A 24,625-nucleotide genomic window follows, 5' to 3' on the forward strand; every position below is an offset into this window, starting at 1 on the left:
GAGTATATAATTGAAACTTGGTTACTCCATAGGGTTTAGACCTTTACACAGAGTTCAGAGTAAAAGATTTTGTGCCCCAGAGGATGGAAACTTGGGGCTTTCTAAGCACTAGGGGAGGAGACATGCAGAATAGCACCGTGGGAAAAGGAAAAAGTGTTGCTCTGTTTAGAGATGTGCCACTCACTAGAAAACACACACACACACACACACACACACACACACACACACACACACAAACTCACTGCTTGAGCCCTTTCCGACTCACAGCAACCGTAGAGGTCAGGGCAGAACCGGCCGGTGGGTTTCCAAGGCTCACTCTTTAGTATTGCACAGTTCAATCCCGATCATAGCATCCTGAATTTGGGAGGGATGAAGAGAGGTTCAACCCCAAATGGAGGCCCAGAGAGACGAAATACGTGCTCCAGGTCAAGTTCGTACAAAAGCAGTGGGGTCAGGACCAGAAGTCCTTCTCCACTTCTGTTCCCACCACTCCCCTGGGACAGAAAGCGATTAAGTGAAGCATTCATTAAAATTCAAATGCTGTTCAGTAAAAGTGGTCAAACTCAGAAGTTGTTACTGTTATGTGCTATCCCTGAACACATCAACTGTGATGACAAAAATCAACCCACACAACTAACAAGTAGATGTGACTCCTTAGACCTGACTAGGCGGATACTTGAATACCTGAGTATTTTGTAGCTAATAAAACATTGTCAATGTCCATCGCAGGCAGCAAGTCAGTCTGACCAAAGCATGTCATCACCTACTGACTTCTAAATGGCAGCTAGCCATTCTCTGAGAATTCAGTACTATGGGGCAGTGTGTGTGTGTGTGTGGGGGGGGTGCATTTGAACCAGTTCCTTCCAGGACTAGAGTGTACAAGGGACCATATGGCCCCAGCAGAACACTTCAAACAGGCAGCTGTATAGCTATAATTAAATCTGTAGTAGTCATGCTATTATTTATTTGGCAGATTTTTTTTCATGTACCCTTCCCTGAGGTCTCTGAGAACATGTACTAAATTAGAACAAGAGAGAATACGAAAGCAGCACCAAGAAGGGAATCGAAGTCTGGACACAAGCGCAGTCAGCACTGTGAGTTTAACCTTCAGAATTTTACAATTTCGTTTCAATATTGATGCTGATGATCTTTCTATTCAGCATGATGCATGTCTCCAAAACACAAACAAACAAAACCCTAAAATTAGAAAATGTATAGCTCAAGGAGACTTGTGGATTTAGCAGAAATTTCCCCGAGAGGTCCTTTGTACCTGGTTGGCACTAACCAAGCCCCACAAGAAGTTATGATCTCTTGACTAGCACGAAAGATGAGCTTGGGATCCATTCATCCCCTTTGTTCCAGGCTACACTCCAGCTAAAGTTCTGTCTCTTATCTTTTGTTATTTACGCTCTTTAAAAGGAAAAGATGCTTCTAAGTCTCTTGCTTCTCTTTGATTCATCGTTGCAGCTACACTCTTATCTTTGGCTGAACTCCGGCGACACGCCACTGTCGGTGCCAGGGCCCTTGGTCTCCTTGGTTCAGTATAAACTCACAACCTAAGATCATATCTAAGGGGCTTCAAAATGGCCACGGAAAAATGGAATTAAAAGATATGAAAATTTTCCATAAACTTTTAAAAGTATATATATAATTGTCAGCTGCGCTGTTGCCCCTTACTGACCTGCATCAATCTCCTGCAGGTTATGTGCCCAACGGACAAAAACCAAGCTTTCACTGGGTCTTTCAATGGGTCCTTTAACCACTGGAGTGATCTTAACCTAAAGAATCTTAACATATGCTTTAATATTAATGTTGGTGATTAGCCTATTTAGCATGCTATATGTCCCTAAACAAACTGAAAAACAGAAAGCATATCATTCAAGGTGTTTTAGGACTTAACACAGACCCTAATCTATAGAGGCATACATCGAAGACAGGCTCTAAGGCCAAAATGTAACTTTAACATCTATATATTGCCTAACTTTAGATGAGTTACTTAATCATTTTGTGTCTCAAATTTGCTGATATATAAAATAGGGTTGATAATACCAACCTCATGTTAGTAATACGTGTTCCATCTATTTTAATTATTATTTGCTATCCTTACCTCGGAAAACATATGTAAGACTCAAGCGTGCCTGGCATAATGGTGGCATGATCAAAAGGACAGCTACATTTGAAGTTCAAAGTCATGACAATGGGCCCCCATGCAGTAACTGATCGTCCAGCTTCTAGTATGTACAAACTCACTCAGTGCCACCATGAATTCCAATTCACAGTGGTTCTGTAGGCGAGGGCAGAACTGCCACTGTGAGTTTCTGAGACTGCGACTTTTTATGGGAGTTGAAAGCCTAGTTTGTCTCCCAAGGGGCAGGTTTCAAACTGCTCTTAGTTAGCAGGTCCAGGCACAACCACTATGCCAATGGGGCTCCCGATTGCACACAAGGGGGCTTCAAGATGTTGGTGGGGAAATGGAATTGAACAATAATGGCAGATAAGCTCCTTCATGTATGCCTAGAACATTGATAATCAAGAGTGCTCGTCTGGCATAAACCACTGGCTCTCGGACTGAAGAAAAAATTGCTGCTGCCCTTTGAACATGGCAGCAGAGGAAAAGGAAGCAGAGTTGTTTTCATTATGATTCAGTTCTAAGGAGTGAAACCAGGCTACTGGTGGTACCACACGCAGAAATCAGGAAGCTCTGCTGGTGATTGATAAGGTCATGTGTTTCTGCAAAACAAATCATCTAGCCACCAGATCAATCGGACAACCGAGCTGGAAACAGTGAGAAGCCCTTTTCTTTCTGAAGAAGAACAAGTACAACTTCCTTTCATGACAAGGCCTCTTTGTAAGTTCACTCTGCAGGGATTCCCTGTTGAGAGGGAAACAGGGGAGCCACAGAATCTGCAAATACGCCCCAACGTGTACAAAATAGTTTGCCTTTCTGTTAATTATTGTTGCAGATGACAGTGCTCCTTCAAAGCTCCTGATAAAGCATGTCCAGGTAAGGGAGGGGCAAGGAGATTTTTATTTAACTAACGTCATAGTCTGGACATACAGCCACTTAAACCCCTTTGGGGGATGGGTGAGGGCAGAGGGAGAGAGGATGAGGCTGATACGCAGCCAAGATGCAAATGTGTTGAATAGTGCTTCAAAAAGAACATTCATCCAACTATTCTTGCCATTTTCCATTTGGTTCCAAAAGCCAAGCACCAAGAAGGGCTCTTGAGATGAAGCCATTTGGGGTTGTCAAGGAAATTCCAACAAAGCTGGAAGTATTTCCCTCAAGGCTGAGAACAGCAACACCTTTAAGCAGAAGCCATAAGAAAGATACAGGTGCCAAGTCTACTGCCACTGCGGTCTTCTCTTCCTGACCGCAGAAGATGGGGGGATCAGCCAGTGCGGACATTCAGTGAGACCCGGACAATAAGCCAGGTTGGTATGCAAGCTTCTGGAGAGAGTCCCCAAAGTGACCCAGGAGGCAGATGCTGGTGTCTGAGAGTCTTTCACTCTTACTGAGTCACTATCCTTTGAGTGGAGTGAATCATGAGGAGAAACTCAAATCTGACTGGAAGTCTCCTAGCCATGTAGAAGGATATATGACACAGTTTTAAAGACCTGACACAAATTGGTGTACTATCTTTGAAAGGTAATTGGCAATACACTATGACCCAGCAATTTCACTCAAGAATAATTTCTTCTCAAGAAATATTCCTGGAGGCATCCCATGTGTAGTAGACACATGCATTCCAATAAACTGTTGTTGGGTGTCCTCAAGACAATCTGACTGATGATGGCCCCTTGTGACAGAATCAATGTTCCCCACAGAATTTTCTCTGCTGTCACCTTTATAAAATCAGATCATAGGAGTATTCCCTGGAGGAGCCTCTTGATGGGTTCAAACTGCCAACCTTTTAGTTAACAGCAAGTGCTTAACCATTGGACAACCATAAAACCCTGTCACTGGGTCAATGTTGATTCATAGTGATCCCACAGAACAAAGGAAAACCTCATCATCAGATTTCCAGGGCTGCAAATTTGTATAGGAGCAGACTGACTTCTTTCTTTCTCCCGAGGAGCAGCTGATAGATTTGAACAACAGACCTTTGGGCTCCCAGTTGTGATCTTTAACCACTGGGCAATCAAGATGTCTGTGTATATCACCACCCCACCCACTTCTGTTGAACTGATCTGGAGTCAAAGCAACCCTATAGGACAGAGTAGAACTGTTCCATGGGGTTTCTAAAGCAGCAATCTATTCTGAACGCAGTTCAGAAACCACTGGTTTCACAGTGGTTGAACACTGGGCAGCTAACTACAAGATGGATTATTTGAATCCACCAGCTGCTCCACAGAGAAAAGAGGTGCAGTCAGTTTCTGGAAAGATTATAGTCTTATCATTCTCTGTGGTATAGGGTCAGCATGATGGCCAAGGTATTGCTTTGTTTGTTTTTCTATCTTTAAAGAAATAGAATGCAATTCCTTTCTCTTGCAGAGATAGTTATGGGTTTGAAAGGTTGAGCTTTTGATTAGCATTAAAGAGTTTAACCACTTTGCCAATAGACAGATAGATGGAAAGACAGACAAAAATATAAATACATCTAAATATATAAACCAGTAGGCATAAAAAGTCTAGGATATGTTACACTAAACTGTTAGTGGCTATTTTGAAGAGATTTCAAGGAAATTCCCTTTCTATTGTATTTGCTTTTTCTTTGTTTGAAATTTTACAACTTTGAATAAATGGAGTCAGAAAAAAGCAAAACAGTAGGGCAGGGGGTGTTCAACAAACCCAGGGACAAGGGAACAACAAGTGATCTAAAATCCATGGTGAGGAGGGCACAGTATGGCTGGTTGGGCTTGATCAAGGGCAATGTAGCCAAGAGGAATTACTGAAACTCAAATGAAGGCCAAACATGACAGTAGTACGAGAGGAAAGTAAAAGGAAATAGAGGAAAGAATTAGGAGGCAAAAGACATTTACATAGGTCTAAATACATACATGTACATATATATATATTTATATATATATATAAAATGATAGGGAACTAGATCTATGTACATATATTTATATGTTAAGTATTAAGGTAGCAGATGGACATCGGGCCTCCACTCAAGTACACCCTCAATGCAAGAACACTTTGTTCTAATAACCCAGCATTCTGTGATGCTCACCTTCCTGACAAGATCTCTGAAGACAAAATGGGTGCATAAGCAAATGTGGTGGAGAAAGTTAATGGTGCACGGCTATCAAAAGACATAGCATCTGAGATCTTAAAGGCTTGAAGATAAACAAGTGGCCATCCAGCTGAAAAGCAACAAAAGCCACAGGGAGGAAGCACACCAGCCAGTGTGCTCATGAGGTATCGACAGGATCAGGTATCAGGCATCAAAGACCCAGAACAAAAAATCATATCATTGTGAATGATGGGGAGCACAGAGTGGAGAACAACGCCTATCTGTAGGCAACTGGACATCCCTTACAGAAGGGCAACAAGGAAAAGAAAAGCCAGTCAGGGTGCAGTATAGCACCAATGAAACACACAATTTCCTCTAGCTCTTTAATGCTTCCCCCACCACTCCCTAGTATCATGACCCCAGTTCTACCTTACAAACCTGGCTAGATCAGAGCATGCACACTGGTACAGATAAGAGCTGGAAACACAGGGAATCCAGGACACATAAACACCTCAAGATCAATAATGAGAGTAGATACACCAGGATGGGGAGGGAAAGATGGGGGGAGAAAAGGGGAGCCAATCACAATGGTCTACATATAACCGCCTTTCAGGGGGATGGACAACCGAAAAGTGGGTGAAGGGAGACAATAGTCCATGTAGGACATGAAGAAAAATAATTTATAAATTATCAAGGGTTCATGAGGGAGGAAGGAGAAAAATGAGAAGCTAATACCAAGAGCTCAAGAAGAAAGAAAATGTTTTGAAAATGATAATGGCAACAAATGTACAAATGTGCTTGACACAATGGATGGATGGATTGTTTTAAGACCTGTACAAGCCCCCAATAAAATGATTAAAAACAACAATATACAATACTCCAGGTAAAAAGATGCCTCACTCACTCACCACTGAGTCAATTCCAACTCACAGTGACCCTACAGGTCAGGACAGAATGGCCTCTGGGAGTTTCCTAAACTGGATCTGTTCATGGGAGTAGAAAGCCCATTACCTAGTTATTACCTCGCTTCACCTGCTACGGCGTACGTAGCTCCAAACATTCCACTCCAGTCTTCTTCCCCCCTCTGCCACCTCTCCCATCTCATTTCTCCCTTAGGTCTTTACTCCGACATTTTGTTCAGTCTACAACTCTTTTCCTCCAGATTTTAATGGTGAATTCTCCTGCCTAAAATAGCTACCCTGTGCTACTGTTTTATTTCAAGATAAAACTTATCACAACGTGAATTTATGCTAGTCATTTGTTTTTATTGTTGATTCTCTTTCTCAAAAAAATTGAAACTCCATCAGTTAAAAAATATATGTTTCATTCATTTCTCAAATCCTATCATTAAAAATGCTGTCTACCACAGAATATACTTTTTGAGAAACTGAATGAATGTGATGGATGAATTCACATCAGAGTAATAGGCAGCTATGGGATGATTTAAAAGTTAAATTTATTGTGGCTTTACAATTACTTGAAACCACAGTTCTAGAGTTTCACACATCTTTTTTTTTTTTTTTTTGGTCTAAGAACAGGAGATAGAGTTCCGCTTTCTTCTGACATATTTATCCATATCATTTTAAAGCTGACATAGAATTGGTTTTAAATAAATGCTAGTCTTCTGATCAAGACAAATGGCTCTGAAAGCAGCTCCACATTAGAAGATTCAACTCTCTCGATTCCAACAGGTCCCCGTTTTTGACTTCTGTATTGACACCAGGGCTTCGCAAACACTACTTGAAAACCATTCATTCATAAAGTTTTAAGAATATGAGTGAGGTCATAGAGTGAAAGAAGGAATATTCGGTCGCGAGCCAAAAAGGAGCTGACAAACTTCAGAACTGACTTTGGGTTTAAGTGATCTAAATAGCAAATGGAAGCATTTTGAAAGGGGCTTGAAAGATCTCAGGCAGAGAGGGCAGACACGCCCTCCAAGCACACACCCTGCAGACGGAAGGACGGCCGGAGCGGCTGAGACACACAAGCGCCCTGTGGTTCTGACCAAAGTGGTGCAGACTGATGAAGGCAAGCAAGTGTAACCATCTCCTCCCAACGTGGCTTGTGGCTTGTTCGCAGAGTTCCACCGATTTGGTTCCATTTGGAGCTCTCTTGATCCCTGCCGGGACGCTAAGGAAACAGGTGGATTGCCTGATATCTGAGCCTTTCTGAGCCACTCCACTTTCCCTGAGTGAGGGCGTGAGACCACAAAGCGCTCGGTAGCCAAGCACAGGGTTTCTGGCTGAGCTGTGAAAAAGAAAGGAGGGGCCGTTATACTTTTCAACTGCTCTGAATAGGAAACAGTTACTAAGGCTAATGGGAGCTTTATAGGGACCTGGGGTGGAAATGTGCCTTCAAAATAAATGAAACGGGCATCCCAGCTGACCTTGGTCTTCTATTACATGTGTGGAAGAACAGGATTAGGTGTCTTCAATTAGCGCATGTGTTTGTCTGCATTGTGTTTTAAGGAAGTCACGGTGCAGCAATTTCAAACTTGTCGACAGCTTAACAATCTCATCCCTATTCTTCGACAAAAAAATGTTAAATTGAGATTTTCTGTTTCTGCAAAGACCAAGTTTCCCCAAATAGAAATGAAGGCAGCTAAGCATATTTTAATATAATACGAAATCGATGGTATTCAAAAATGACTGTAATACACTTTAGGAATTAACCTTAGGCCAAATTCCACCAGGAGATGTGTGGGACAAATTCTAAGATAGGCTAGCTAAATAATGACTATCACGGAAATCTTGACCTGACAAGGAGCTTACAAGGTTGTACGATTCTTCAGCGCCTCCTTGAGAATCTTCTATGTCCACTGCCATATCTAACTTCTGTTTTTGCTGGAAATGGGACATGTCTCGGTGAGACGTTACATTACTGATACACTTGGAAGAAAAGAAAAGTCAAGGCCTTTTCATGTCACCACCACTGCTCAGAAGATACATTGCTACTGTCGTTCGGGGCTAGCCAGGAGTCTCTGATGCCAGGAACCTTGTGCATCACAGAAAGAAATGTCCAGCTACACACCACCCTCACTAGCAGTGCTATGTTGGTGCTCACTGTTACAGCCACTGCGACAATTCAATGGTATTTCTACAACAGAGTTTTGGCTAAAGGTAAACTTAGGAGAAAGATGAACTACTTCCATACTCAAATGAAAATGGCATCACTAACCCTACCCACCTCGGTAAGCATCCATCGCACTTGTGAAAGTTTGAAAGAATACCAAAAGGAAAAAGTGGGGTCCATAAATTTAAGGTCATTAGAGTAGATAACAATAATTTTTTTAAAAAACCATCCACAGCAACAGGATAAAAGATGATGCACATAGATTTTCTATTTGATGAGCTCCAGAGGTATTTTTTTCCATCTATTTCTCCCGGGTGCTTTTATGCTTAATAAATGTAACAGCCAAGGTGGAATATTATCGAAGCACCTACATTTTGGCTATGTTCTTCTTCTGCTGTTAACTATTTTTTAGCTATTTCTCAATAAAGTGCATAAGTGTGACAGAGCTAGGAAGAGAGTACAGTCCACTGATTTGTTTCTTCTGTTTTCCCAAAACACAACCTCATAAAAATGTGCCCTCAAAGTTTTCTCCTACAGAGCTGTCTGAAAGAGACATTCGGTTCACTTTGTAGCTCTGGACATTGAAGCCATTGCTTATGCTCCTGGGAAGGGCCATCGCTCCGGGAAGCTGGGAGGTGCCCTCACAGTGGTCCAAGCAGAATAATCAGTCCGTCAGAAACTTCTGTCCTGCTCAGATGGATGTTTGGGGGCCAACTTGGACCCACACACAGAATGAGTTTGACTTGACTGCCAAGCTCATTTCTAGGACATTGACTAATTAATTATAAAAGCTTTTTCAAACCAAATTTGAGCCTGGCAACTTTTATTTCCTACTGCAATAGTGAAAAAAAAAATAGGTTAAAAAAATAAAAGCTCCAGTTCTATTTGTGTGTGTGTGTGTTGCCATAGTTTCGTCTTATTTGCAAGCTCATTTTCTTCTTCTTGCCCTAAAATGATCCAGGAGCATCTGGAATAGAAGTTAGCAAAACACTGAGCACAGACACTGGAAACACTCATTTGCATTCGTCCTCCGTAATAAGCAATACCATGGGTTAGTTATAAAGCATCTTCACACTGTATAATAGAAAGCAAAAGGTGGAACTTCTTCTTTTGAAGGCAGAGAATTGACTGGATTATCTATGATTTCTATAATAAATTTAGGGTAAATGTATAATTCCTCTTACAGTATAAGATAAAAGAATAATTTTACTATTTTTTGCTCTCTCAAAAAATAATAAAGCCAGTTGCCTATATCTTTGAGGGAAGAGGTTAGGATTTCCATTGGTTTAAAAATATATCTCCTTTATTTTTTGGAAGCTTTGATATTTTTTAATTCAACATACATCATTTTATACCTACTAATGTACCATATTAATGAAAAACTACCCTTCCAAAGATATCCAGCTATATGGAAAAATGACCCCATTTTTAAAAGAATGCAAGTAGCAAGGTTAAAAATCTCTTTGCTCTTCATTTATTTTGAAAAGATATACTTTATGTTTTAATAGACAAATAAACATATAACTAACAGGACTAACTTAGCAGTCATTATCACCTTTACCTGAAATATCCCCCAAGAGAAACAATTACTTACATTTCTTAGCCTTTTACAGTTTACCACAGCACTTTTTAAAATACATTATCTCATTTAATCCTCACTTAATCTCATTTAAACCTGTAATTACTATGCAAATAAGACTGTAAATGCTAGAATCAAAAATTAAAATATTATCTTGGAAGCTTCAAAACCCTTCAAAAAGACTCTTTCCTCTTTCCTTGGGGAAAGTACAACCCCCATTCTCTCCTCATGGTCCACTTAAAGTTAGGGATCATAATCTCTAATCTTTTCCCAGAAACTCTTATATACGGATTTAGTGTGTCAAAAATTCTTTGCTTACCTGGTCCTTCTCGGGTTTATCAGAAATGTCATTCAGACTGGAGGAAGTCAGATTCCTGTGGGTCAAGGCTGGGCTGCCTGGCAAAACAAAAGTGAATGCTAATTAAGCCCTCCTTTTCAAAAGCACAGGAACCCTTGGGTGTCTACTTCACACAAAGGAGAAGATGAGAATGGGCATGGTGGGGGTGGTTGGGCCACAGTACAGTTCTCATGGAGAGTTTTCTGGAGTCCGGGTTGGAAAAGAATCACATTTAATGGACAATATGTAATATTTCAGTCATCTTTCCCGGTTCTATTTTAAGATAATAAAAATTAACTTATTTCTTGTCTTTTGTCATTGCCCTCTATAAAAATCCTAATTTAGCGAGTTACCTTTTCTCTTCTGTATCTGGCAGAGACTGGCTCACGCTTCCTCTTTGGCACAGCTCACCCTTGAATGCAGGCCCCAGCATCCTCCGATTCAGTTATCTACCTATTTCCAAGAGCATCGCTCAAGCTCAGCAATTCAAAAACACACTAGTGTTCTCTCCTCTAGCCAACACTATCATCGGGAAGCTGCCGCCTTAATGAGTATGCAATCCAGGATCCTTGGGTTTTGCCTCAAAAAAAGACCTCTCACAAGTTCCTTTTAAATGTCCCCATTCCCATTTGCCAGAGTAAACTAAGCAGGTGCATTCTTCTCCCTTAGCATACCAAACTTCTTGTTTGAGTCCAAAAATAGAGGACACCAGGAATACTACATGGGAACCCGTTTCCCTGGCAATATAGATGCTATGCATAAAACACCCATGCAATGATTTCGGATACCATTAAAGAAGAAGTGAGAAGAGGACCATCTAAGAGAGCAATAGACCATTTTAAAGTAGGCCATGTTAATCAATAGAACACTAAACATTCATTCTGCAGTGGACCCTGGAATTTCCAGGCTTACTAAGCCAGAGTGCTTGACCCAATGCCGGCAGGGTGCTGAGTCATGCATTCATCATTAATCCACACGGATCTGACTCAGGCTGGTCTTCACAGCGAGAGGACAAGGGGTAAAAGTAAGCACCCACAGAGAAGCAACAAGCCCACATGGAAGAAGCACACAGCCTGTGCAATGTGAAGACCCCAAACAAACAAACAAACAAACAACCATATTGTTGAGAACAAGGGGGATCAGAGCAGAGGGCCAACCATTTGTACACAATGGAACATGCCCTCACAGAAGGGTCACAAGGAAGGGGTGAGTCAACTAGGACGCAGTAAAGCACCAAGGAAACACACACTATTCCTCTGGTTCCTTGAGGCTTCCTCACCCCCCACTATCATGACCCCAGTCCTGCCTTTCACTGTGGGCTCGACCACAGCATGTACACAGGTACAGGTAAGACATAAGAGCTCACGACACACAGAATCCAGGAACAGGAATGGGAGTAGGGATACCAGAAGAATAGGAAGAAGGTGGGGAGGGGTGGGGAGAAAAGAAGAAACCGGTCGCAATGATTGACATATAACCGCACAACACACACCTCCAGGAGGACAAGCAACAGAAACCATGGAGGAAGGAAGACAGCGCTCAGTATAAGATATGAAAATAATAATAATGTATAATTTATCAAAGGGTCACTTGAGGGGCGGGGGAAGAAGCAGATGCCAAGGGCTCAATAGACAGTAAATGTCTAGAAAATAATGATAGCAACATATGTACAAATATGCTTGATATAACTGATATATGGATATTATAAGAGCTGTAAGAGCCCCCAATAAAATGATCCTTTAATAAAAAATGTTAAAGAGAAAAGAAGCACCCGAGTTCAAATACAGCTTTACATTTGCTTCCAGATAACTCTTTGGGCTACAAATTTTAGTTCCTGCAGGACAAAACTTTAAAACCTAATCTCACAAGAGACTAAAAAAGTTTATTCCTAATAATCGACCCAAGAGCCGTGAGTCTAGAACCGCAACCTTTTCAATGATGTCACTGCTTTTAACTACTGGATCAGAAGAATCATAATTTTCTTGGGCTGACAAGACAGGATATTTTTCCACTCTGCTGCATTTCATTGAGTAAGCATGCCCTAGATCTTTTAAATCCTTTACCTGGGGGTGGGGGTGTATTTTAATCTAGGAAAATTTTGAGCATAGGCATTTTCCAAAGGAAAGTAACATCTGAGAAACTGTTTTGTGGGCATCATTAAAAGAACCCCTTAGAAAACTCACAGTGCCTTCTTTGAATCACATACCAGGTTGATTATGCTCACCCAATACAAAAGACACCAGGTAATACCTTCAAATAATTCTGGGCTTGAGACTGATATAAAATAATGAGTAGGTATAATTTTCCACTTTATAGTAACAGAGTGGTTACGTATTGAGCTGCTAACCGCAAGATCACCAGTTTAAAACCACCAGCTGAGCCCAGGGAGAAAGCTGGTGTTCTCTACTCCTGCACAGAGTTTCCGTCTCAGAAACCACACGGGGCAGGGCTACCATGTTCTATTGGGTCACTAGGAGTTGTTATCGACCCAACAGCAGTGAGTTTGGTTTTTTGTTCTGTTTTTTAGTTATTAGGTGGGCACAAATTCAGTGTGAATTAATGAACAAATCTAACTAAAATATTCTTAAGGCAAAGAAACGCTAGTGTGCATCATCAAAACGGCAATCTAAATTAATTTTATGTAAGTAAAAAGATAAAACTGATTTGTAGTTATCAAATCAATTGTACGTAAATGGTGGTGCTGAAATAATGTGAAAATAGTTTTTCATAAGTACTTTAAATTTCCTGAACCATAGCCTAAATCCATGCTTTGCTGTGGAAACCCTTTATAAATATTGCAAAAGGACATTTCAGCCCAAGTACTGTCCTGGCTGCTGCAAAATCTGCATAGGCTGAAGATAGATGAGTGGGGTTTTTATGATGATGATGACAATGTCAGGGGTGTCCTAACCTTTCTAAGAAATCTGTTATCCTGCTTCACTCTCCCTCGGCTCTGTGAGACAGTTCTGCTGTGGGTAGCCCTCGCGGAGGGGTGAGTAAGTGCTCAGCTGCTAACCAAAGGTGATGCTTGGAACTCACCAGTGCTCTTAAAGAGAACAAGGTGGCAGTCAGCTTCCGAGAAAACTGCAGTCTTAAGAACTCTACTCTGTCCGGTAGGGTCCCTTCAACTCAGAATCGGCGTGAAGGCAATGGTTTATCCACAGCCAAACGACTTGGGGGCAGAGAGAGAAAGGCACAGGGCCAAGGAGATACAAGAACCCCGATAGGGAAAATAAAGAGAGGGATGTTACAAAGCAATGAAAACCATCATCCTTCCGAACTTGATCTGGTTCTCTGTAATGAAAGTAATTAATATGAACAGTATCACTAATATTTTACTTTCAGATGCACAGAAGGAATTCAAAAGTCAACCATTCTAGGAAACGGTTGATCCGCATTCTTCAAGCTGTCCCCACCTCCCCTCCTACCAAACTACCACCATATTACCAATAACCCTCTGAACCAGAAACAAATGCTTTCCATTTTGTGATGTTCTAAACTAATAATACAAGTGGGGTTCACAAAATGTGGTCCCTAGATCATCAATAGTAGTATTTCCCTGAGCACTGTTTAGAAATCTATGTTCTCAGGCCTCACCCTAGACTCCCTATATAACAACTCTGGGTGGGTGGGGAGCCAAGCAATGGGGATTTTAACAAACCCTCCAAGTGGGTCTGAAGCATGCGAAAGTTTGAGACAAACTGGTTTACATAACCCAGTTATCTGAAGAGAAAGATATTCTCAGGATGCAATTGAGTTGAAGGGGTTTCAAAAGGTTGGTGGGAAATGCGACTAAAAAATAATGGAGCATCTCCAAGAATTTTTGAAGCCCCCTAGTGTGTACATTAGAATAGGCAGAGGGATACTTTGAATAACCTGACACCTTTCCCAGTCACGGATATCAGAACTATCGTACCTCAAGCAAATGAAAAGTCCTCTCCACAAAAGTGGGCTACTTGTATTTTCCACAACGTCTCCTCCTCGTGGACCAATAAATAAATGTGTTTGGGAAGCTCATTGCTGAATCAGCATTTTGCAGAAACCGTAACACCCAAATCACGGAAGACAAGGACAAGAGCCAATAAATTACAGGTCAGATTATATCTGGGAATTCATAACTTGTGAACAGCATTTTAACAAACCAGGAGCGCTGTTACACAAGATGTATCTAAAACAACATTCTGCTCTGCATATTTTTGCACCTGGTATTTAGTAATAAACAGTGTTTCAGCATCTCTGATGTTGAGTTCTTAAACTATAATACAAATTCATTAATCTGTAACTTCAAGGAACTGTGGATCATGGAGAAAAAAATGCCATCATGTATGGGAAAGGTGCGATACCAGAGTACCCTACAGTATACTACTTCTTGCACAGATGGTAATGTGCTCACTCAATGCTAATAGGTTCTTTCATCTAAAACCCAGGTCATATAAATGCTTTAGGATTGCTTGTACCCCAAAGAAACTATTTTTTAAAATTTGTTTAAACTTGATTATTTTGAGAAAATAATTTCTTCTAACCTGTAGCCATAATTCATTTCCATGTCACTATTATCTGACTACAAGCAAGGCCCCAGAATACAGTTATGAGTAAGTCTTATTCCTCAATCTTTCATTAAGTAGAATTTGTACATAGGCCAGAAAATGTAGGTACAATTTTTATCTAACAGGGGCTACCCAATGTTCGTCTTGGTATATAACGCTTCTTTCTAGCCATGAAAGAATATAAAGAAACACTTCTAGAAAACACGCGTAGCCTAATAAGCAAACACTGAGCCCACTGCTGTCAAGTTCATTCTGATTCGCAGTGACCCCATAGGACACAGTAGTACCGCCCTAGCCTATGATCCTTATGGAAGAAAACATCCCATCTTTCCCCTGCAGAGTGGCTGGTAGGTAGCTTTAGACACAGTGCCACTCAGACTCTTGGACATAATAATCCAACAATGATCATAATTATACAGGGCCTGCCAAAGGTTGTGGGAAAATGACATTATATTTTAATTCCATTCTCCAGGAATTGTTTTGAAAATTCAAGAAAAACAAACTCACTGCCATGGAGCTCCCCATCAACGCCAGCTCATGGCTCCCCTGTTGGACGGGGCACAGAACGGCCCGGGAGTTGCAGAGACTGCTCACTCCACCCAGGAGTAGAAAAGCCTGTCTCTCTCCCATAGAGCGGTGACAGCTTGGAAGTGCTGCGTCTTCGATCGCAGCCCCAGGCATAAGCACTACTGTCATGTTCTAATAGTTCTATTGGCGTAAAATTCGCATATCATAGGAGTTGTGTAATCAATCGTCAGCACAATCAATGACAGATCATTTTCTGCTACTCCTACTCGTTATTGTTCACTCCCCTTCTACCCTCAACCTCCTCAACGATGCCCCTAGTAATTATTAATCTAGTTACTGTCTCTATAAATTTACCTATCCTATCATACAACATACAAACAAGAAACAAACAACAACGAGAAACTCAACAACAATGACAAAACAAAAACAGAAAAAACATCAATCAAACAGAAAATATTAAAAACGGAAACCACTGTAAAATGGGTCAAAGGGAGATAAATTGATATGGTTTTACATTGTGACCTAAGTACATCTATGATATTTTAATTTAAATGCTGTTTTGAGAGGAAGGTTGTTCACATCCTTGGACTATGTATAGTCACAGGGGTTCATTGGGGGCTTACTCCATGTGGGGACCTGGCAAATAAATTTTGGGCTCTGCTGTCATCAGTAGGCTTCTGCAAAGTGAGTGTTCAGAATTTAAACTCTGCTACAATTCCCTCCTTCACACTTGAGTTTTACTATTTACATCCTTGGATCACACGGGCTGGTGTGCTTCTTCCATGTGGACTTAGTAGATGCCTCACTTAGATAGATGCTTTGTTTGAAGGCACCCCTTTGTATCATGATCCATTGTATAAACTTCAAATATTTTAATATTTAATAAATAGACTTTGCAAAGAGTGCTTAGTACAATTGTATATTACTTGAATAGTTGTATCTAAGTAGCCGAAGGCTGCCTGTAGAATAAAAAGTAAGTTTTGAAGAATCACATTTTCAAGCAGTTTCACATAATCAAAAACAATTTCATTTTCAAAGTATCTACTTGGCAGGTACATATTGCCTTCTGTAGATTAATTATGTTCTGTACGTTTAAAGTGATTATTCTTTAGCACATATGAACCAATTTATAAAGTCCTTTGAAGTCATGACTAGTAAATAATAGATGAGGGTAAAGAGAGTTAGGAGAATGTTCCGATTAAGCATAGAAGATATTTAAATAGGGAGACGTTACATAAAATTATAAACATGGATGTAGTAAACTCCCCTCACAGCCCCTTCACTTCATACCTCTAACAATTGAGCTAACTGAGAAAACAGCAACAAGCTCAAACAAAGAGCACGCGGCCTACAGAATACACCAGTATTTTATTCTTAATAATAACTAATGATATTAACACAAAAAATAATGAAATAACAGTCATATAGCTAAATCCTCGCATGCGTGTCAAAAATTCAGAGGTAGGAGTCTGATTTGAACTGCTTGGGACCCCACAACTAATAACAAATGTGGTTGCAGAATCAACTAGGTGAAAATCCAATCCCGTGGCACTGACGTTCACTCAAACTCACAGTGACGACTGGACAAAGCCGAGCAGTCCCGTGGGAGTTCTCACGCGGTCACCGCTCAGACTGCCACCTCCTTCTTCCAATGAGTCTCAATAGATTCGAGAGGCTGACCTGCTTATCCGCCTGACCGCTTTCACCAGGGCCTCACCAGGGTAACTTAGTTTCAGAATAATACATGTTACAGCTTTCTGCACATCACCAACATTCTTTTTCCCCCTTTGTTGACAGAACAACGTACTACAAAATAGCTATATTCAAGATTATGATCAACTAAATGTAGGGCTCCCCAAACCCAAACAATCCTACCACCCCTGAGTTGATTCTGACTCAGGGTGACCCCACAGAGCAGAGCTGCCTCCGTGGGCTTCTGAGGGAGTACATCTGTACTGCAGCCGAAAACCCCATCCTTCTCCAGCAGAGCCGTCTAATACATAACCCGCGAGGGCAACAGAGCCCTTCACTGCATGCGAGGGGCTTTCATGTGCATGACCAACCCTTGGAGGTGAGTGGTAGAATTACCACTTTCATGAAATCAAAATGCAGTTCAAAGAAGTTCCATTCATGGTCCCAAGGCAAGTGATAAAACTGACTTCAATCTGGATCTCGTAATCTCAACCTATTTGCCTCTGATAGGGAAAAAAAAAACACCAAGTCTAATTTCATGTTACTTTCACAAGTCAACATGCAAATTTCATCATTCTGATGAAGATAAGGGCTTAATGGGCAGCCACAAAATGATATCCTATTTTTCACATCAATTAAGTGCAATATTACACCACTAAATTGGTGTGGTGGTTACATGTCAGGCTGCCAACCAAAAGATCAGCAGATCAAGACCACAGCTCTCCATGGAAAATAGATCAAGCTTTCTACTCCCACAAAAACGCCAGTCTTGGCAACAACCCACAGGGGCAGTTCTAGCTCGCCCTGTAGGATCATCACAAATCCAATGGACTCAATGGCAGTGAGTCTTTGGAGAGATCTGTAAGGGAGGTATGTTCTTGAGAGTTTAGCTACTGCTGAAAACCATGTGTAACCCTTTGCTCCTCTGTTTTCATAAAGAAAGAAAAAGCCGTTTCATAAATAAATAAGGAAAAAACAGAGAACTAAGCTTCTGTGTCACTCTTCTCTGTGGTTAAATAGCAGCAAAAAATAACAGCTCTGTGACAGATACAGAGGACGGCAAAAGCCTTATCCAATGAGATCAGTTAACATTAAGTCAATTCGGATCCAAAGCAAACTTTTCAAGACATAAGTCTTCACAGGAGCAGTCTCATCATTCTGCCATAGCGTAGCTGGTGGAGTTGAATCCTGGGCCTTTCTACTGGAGTCCCACACCTAATCCACAGCACCACCCAGGCTTCTTAGTCCCGGGATTGTAAAAGCAATAATGGCATAGCCACCTGTGTGTAACATCCCACAGTAGACCGATCGCCAGGCTCCATTATTCCCATCTGGGTTTTCCACACTTCAATTGACCTCAACTCCAAGATTGTCCCCATTACACTGAAACAGAACTAGAGGCTACAGAGAACCAGTGAGGTTACTTGTAATGCGTTTGGATAAGAAAACCAGAAGAGCTGTAAGAGCCCCAATAAAATGATTAGAAAAGAACATCTGAAAGGACTGGCTGAAAGCTTTGATTTTGTCAGACCAGTTTCTCAGTCTCCCGTGACAATCAAATATCAATAGATGTCCCTAACCATCCCCCCCCAAAAAAACATTAATAAGCATGTAAATTTAGGACCTCCAACTCATGCCTATTCCCCACTCACAAATGAAAAGCAGAAATATTTAAAATTTAAGTATTATATTTTTAAAAGTTTAAAAGATCACCAAAGCAACACCTTTGAAGGACTTTCATAACTAAATGAAAATTAATTGGAGTATTTTGCTTGCCTTTTACTGCATGTTTTGGTCTGTTTGTTGGTGAGGTACTGAATGATGCTTGAACACAATCCAACCTCTATGAGTCCAGAGCCTAGTCCTGGGTTTGTCTTGCCCAGGCTATTTCCTCAGAGCCTGGCACCAATGGCAGTTAATAAATACTTGTGAATGAATGGATAATAGCAACCGAGTCTCGTTTTACCTCCATTTGAAGTCACTACTATAAACACTACCTCCTGTTCAAAGTCTCTTTCGCATGGAGGCAGATGCTGTGTGCACCCAGGAGCCTTCAGACTTGGAAAGTCTTGAACGAGGAAGAACTCTGTAGCTGGCGCAGAACTACCAGAAGCGCAAGGCTGTGCCGATTGCCTGGAAGCCTGTCAGCTGAAGTGGGAACAGAGGTAAGCTACAGTGAAGGGTAGAGGTGAAACGCCCCGCTAACAAAGGACCAAGAAGTGAAATTGAGAGAAGACCTGAAGAGAGTATTAGTGCTTCAACTAGGAAAAGGAAAGCCTGGGTTAGGAAAATGCAAAGGAATACTGAAATCACTGGAAGAAGGTGACTGGAAAATAAAACACATTTGGAAGGGGGACGAAGACATCAAAAGACCCAGATAACTATCAAAGCATGCGAGCCCAGTTCTGGCCAACATTTGACATCATTTCTACTGTGTGGGACAAAGGCATCCTTCGATGGGGAGCTGGACGTGTGCAGAGGTGAAATCACAGCAAATTCGAATCAGGAGCATAATAGACGCAGCTGAGTTCCCAAGACCGCACTACCACCATGCTCTCCTCTTAACCACCATTCTCTGTCCCTCTGAAACCTCTCGTGTTCACGTTCCCCTGATAACCTTTCTGACCTCAGCTTCTTTGACACTGCTCTCTCCTGTTCGTGAGTTTTCTAAGAATTCTGCCAGCTTTTCCCTAGACTCTGAGGAAGCATTCATAAACAAGACTAGAAAACTGACCAAATAGTACTACAAAGTACTTCAACGAATCTACAGTCCTCGAGGTTACAGGTGATTCTCAGTCTCTCTCTCTCACTCACACACAAGAGCACACACAAGCATGCATTTACACAGATATACACACTTATAAAGTCATAAACAAACTTATTCCCCCTAAGAAAAAAGTAACTAAAAGTATATGAAATAATGCAGCTCACAAAAGAAGAAAGAGAAAGAAAAGTACCTTTAGCAAGCCTATTAGTATATTAGTATTAGTATTAGCTAGTAAAAGAATATGTGGGAAAAATCAGTCAATGATGGATTATGACAGAAGTGAACTAGCATGCTTCATCCTTCCTGCCAAAGAGGCATTAACCCCAAATGATTTTCATCAAATACCCCTAAATCAATACTGCCATAAAAAAATCAAAGTATAGATGTACCACTGAAAATTACAAATGTAATTAATAATGGCACTAAGACTAATGATACAAACATATTTGAAGAAAAAAAGTATCTGAACAAACTAGGTAAAATGTTCTATCACACAATACAATATAATAACGAGTATCTATGACTAAGAAGGCAGCTCTAATGGTGCTGTCGGGTAAGGGTCGGAGGAGAAACCACAGTTCGGCAGTTTAAACCCACCAGCCACTCCACGGGAGAAAGACGAGGCAGTCGGCCCCGGTAAGATGCACAGCCTCAGAAATGCAGAGAGGCAAGTCTACTCGGTTCTGCGAATCGAAATCAACTCAACGGCAGTGAATGAGTGAGAAGGCTGATGAATCAGAAATAACAAGATAAGCTTACTAACTCGAATACAAAATTAACCATTAAACAATTTAGAAAAAATTCAAAGAGTTAAATAACAGTAATTGTCATGAGAGACGTGCCCACAAACAGTAATACAAATGGAGAAGAGTTTGCCTTTCCATATTTCTATTTCATAATCATTTATGCATAAAACTTTTATAAAATTATAATAATTTATGCATCATATGGAAAAATAAATAATTATACTAAATTTTGTGTCCGTATCTGAATTTCAGTTAAAACATCATTTTACTTTTAGCATTTAAAAAAAATAATTCATCCTGACCACCCAGGGGAAGGGGAAGGGTATTGTTTGTGTCTCCACAGGGAAAGAGGAACCAGATTTAAAGCCAGTGCCAGATGAATGCAGCCTGTTGGCAAGGAGTGGGGAGCCAGTGGAAGGGCCTGAGGGCTCGGCCCCCATGCCAGCTATGTGGACAACAGCCCCTCCCCCCAGAAGAAGCTACTTGAGAGGAGGGCACTGAAGCTGCAGTTAGGGGAGAGGGGCATGTCTGATCAGAGCACATGGGAGCATTTGGGGAGGAAGAGAGAGGGGAGCACATCCTGACCCACCAGGCCTGGAAGACGACATCCCTACTCTGAACAGCCTGTGGACAGAGTGGACAATATGGCTGATCCCACCACGAGACACGCCATCCCTTGATGGCCCCGGGCTCTAGGGGACAACACTGGAGACTCAGTGTTGGGACTGGCCCAGACTGACCCTGAGACACCAAGGCAAACCACAAAAAGCTTGCGGCAAAGTAACCGCGGGAGCAGAGCAGAAAGCCCCCGAGGGAGTACAAAGGACAGACTTGGGGGCCAGAGCATGGTACCCCATCGGTCTTGACTGAAGGACACGCCTAGAGAGCAAAAATCAGACCTTGATCTATTTACTGGTTTTTCTTTCTGCTTAAAAATTTTTTTTTTTGTTTAATTAACTTATTCTTCTATGGGTAATTGGTTTCCTTTTTTGTTGCCATCGCTGTGCTGTCACTGGTTGCCTATCTTGCTATGGCTTGGTTTTTTTATGCATATTAGTATCTCTACTAGATAAGATCTATCTAGATAAGATAGACTGGATGAATAGTCTGGAGGAGAAAACAACGGGGCCAATGGTTCCGGGGGGACACGGGAGAGGAGGAGGTGGGGGTAAGGAGGTGGTGCTGACCAACCCAGGGACAGGGGAGCAACAAGTGATCCAAAATCAGTGGCAAGGAGGGTGCGAGAGGCCTGGCAGGGATTCAGCAAGGGCAATGTAACCAAGAGAAATTACTGAAACCCAAAGGAAGGCTGAGTATGATAGTGGGACAAGAGGAAAGTAAAGGGAAATAGAGGAAAGGACTAGGGGACAAAGGGTATGTATAGAGGTTTTAAGACTGGAATGTACATATGTAAATATATTTATATAAGGGTGCGGGAAACAGATCTACGTGCATATATTTATAGGGTTAGTATTAGGGCAGCAGATGGACATTGGGCCTCCACTCAAGCACTTACTCATTGCAAGAACACATTGTTCTTTTAAATTGGCATTCCAGGATGCACACCTTCCCGAGTCGATTGCTGAAGAAAAAGGTGAACATAAGCAAAGGTGGTGAAGAAAGCTGATGGTGCCCAGCTACCACAAGATATAGCGTCTGGGGTCTTAAAGGCTTGAAGACATACAAGCGGCCATCTAGCTGAGAAGCATCAAAGGCCTTATGGAAGAAACACACCAGCCTGTCTGACCACGAGTTGTAGAAGGGATCAGTTATCAGACATCAAAGAACTTAAAATCATACCAGTGGGTGCCCGCTCTACTGACACAATCACTGAAGACAAATGTGTGCAAAAGCAAATGTGGTGAAGAGAGATAACAGTACCCGGCTATCAAAAGATATAGCATCTGGGGTCTTAAAGGCTTGAAGTTAAACAAGCAGCCATCCAGCTGACAAGCATCAAAGCCCACATAGAAGAAGCACACCAGCCTGTCTGACCATGAGGTGCAGAAGGGACCAGTTATCAGACATCAAAGAACTAAAAATCAGATCAGTGGGTGCCCACCTTCCTGATACGATCACTGAAAACAAAGATGTGTATAAGCAAAGGTGGTGAAGAAAGCTGATGGCCTGGCTATCAAAACATATAGCATCTGGGGTCTTAAAGGCTGAAGATAAACGAGCGGCCAACTAGCTCAGAAGCAACAAAGTCCACATGGAAGAAGCACACCAATATGTGTGGCCATGAGCTGTCAAAGGGATCGGATGTCAGGCATCAAGGAACAAGAAATTATGTCATTGTAAAAGTGGGTGACTGCAGAGTGGAGACTCAGAGTCCATCGACTGGCAACAGAACATCCCCCTGCTGAGGGGTTTTGGGGAGGAGATGAGCTAATCAGGGTGCAGGGTAGCAACGATGAAACACATAACTTTCCTCTAGTTCTTTAATGTTTCCTCCCCGCCAATATCATGATCCCAATTCTGCCTTGCAAATCTGGCTAGACCAGAGGATGTACATTGGTACAGATAGCAACTGGAAACACAGGAAATCTAGCATAGATGACACCTTCAGGACCAGTGGTGAGAGGGGCGAGGCCTGGAGGGTGAAGGGAATGTGGGGTGGAAGGGGGTATCCAATTACAAGAATCTAAGTATAGCCTCTTCCCTGGGGAATGGAAAGCAGAGAAGAGGGTGGAGGGAGACGTCGCACAGTGTAAGTTATGACAAAACTATAATAATTTATGAATTATGAAGGGTTCAGGAGGGAGGGGGAGGGAGGGGGAAAATGAGCAAACTATATTGAGGGCTAAAGTAGAGGGCAAATGTTTTGAGATTGATGAGGGCAACAGGTGTACATATGTGCTTGGCTCAATGGATGTATGTATGGACTGTGATAAGAATTGTACGAGCCCTCAATAAAATAATTAAATAATAATAATAATTCACACAATTTTAAAACATGGCATCTTAAGTTTTCCTTGGAATATGCCTGAATTATCAAACATTCCAAACTAAGACTTCAGTGACCTAATGCCCTTATACCTGTAAAGTAAGAACAGATGCAGAAAAACAAGTCATTTGGCAGTCTTTTATCTGTAGTCAAATAAATGCAGAGATTGGGATAGAGAGATATAAACTTTCTAAGATCAGCAGACATATTCTTAGCCTCTACTTAAAAATGTAGCCCCAGTTTGGAAACTGTGATAGCAATTGTACAATTTTGCTACACATATATTAAAAAATAAATATTAAACATTGTAGCCCTTCCTCACTCTTCTAGACTTAAGACAGGCAAAACATGATGTAGGTAAAGGTTAGTCAAAATGGCTTCTTCATGCAATGACTCCTCTTCTTGGTCTTGCTAAAGATACTTGGGTTGGTTACAGGGATGGGGCAATCAGGAACTACAAGTCCCGTCCACGCTGCAAGCATTCTCCAGAAAAGAAAACACGAACAAGTCCATAAGCTTTCTCTCAAGGGACCAGGACCACTTTCCACAATGTCTCAGCAAAAGCAACAGCAGGGTACAGCACCTCTCCTGTGAGGCGCTTGTTCCGGCAAGTTTCTCCCCTCGGAGGGCGTTGCTGTGACTCCAGTCTGGGTTCCAGCAGCGTGATAGCGCTGAGGTCTCAAGGGATCTGAGGGTAACTCCAGGGAATCTTGACTGAAGGAGGCTGGGACTTCCTGCTTCTTGAAACTTCTGAGCTGAATTGAGCTGTTTGTGGTTCCGAAATGATATTCTCCTACTCTTAAGTGACATCTAAGAAGATCCATGCATAAGAATATTTAACAGCCCTATCTGTCATCACTTTTTTGGGGGTGGGAATTAGGGTTTACCCTTGCTGTAAAGACCTTACTGGGTCCAGAAAGATAGATATAAAAGGAAGCCAAGAGATCACTTACGTCCAATCTCTCAGTACCACTATGACATGGGGGGGGGGGGTGACACAAAATTAGAACAAGGAAAGATTGTAAAAAGAGAGGAACAATATGTCCCTAATGGGTAACACTAGGAAACCTATGAGAGAACGTTCTAGAAAGATGTTGAAATCCAGCCAGCTTTCTCCTTTAGCTTTGTCCACACACACACAAAGTGCTTATGGACCAAAGATCCTGAGGAAACAGTGAACCAGACTTCCATAGTGGGATCCCACCAAGTGCTCGTGCTTTATAATGTCTCAAT

General features: G+C 41.6%; 1 protein-coding gene across 2 annotated transcripts in view; it reads right to left on the reverse strand.

Moving 5' to 3' along the window:
* Positions 1-24,625, reverse strand: part of SLC4A4 (solute carrier family 4 member 4) — a 348,568-nt gene that overhangs the window by 147,809 nt on the left and 176,134 nt on the right. For both annotated transcript variants that reach the window (XM_045284208.1, XM_045284209.1), the window contains one exon: positions 10,148-10,224. In XM_045284208.1, the coding sequence (XP_045140143.1) occupies positions 10,148-10,224 (77 nt within the window). The remainder of the gene's footprint in view (positions 1-10,147; positions 10,225-24,625) is intronic.

Source organism: Echinops telfairi, unplaced genomic scaffold, assembly GCF_000313985.2.
Source record: "Echinops telfairi isolate 266 unplaced genomic scaffold, ASM31398v2 ScPeMD7_7468;HRSCAF=8506_0, whole genome shotgun sequence".
NCBI classification, from domain to species: domain Eukaryota; kingdom Metazoa; phylum Chordata; class Mammalia; order Afrosoricida; family Tenrecidae; genus Echinops; species Echinops telfairi.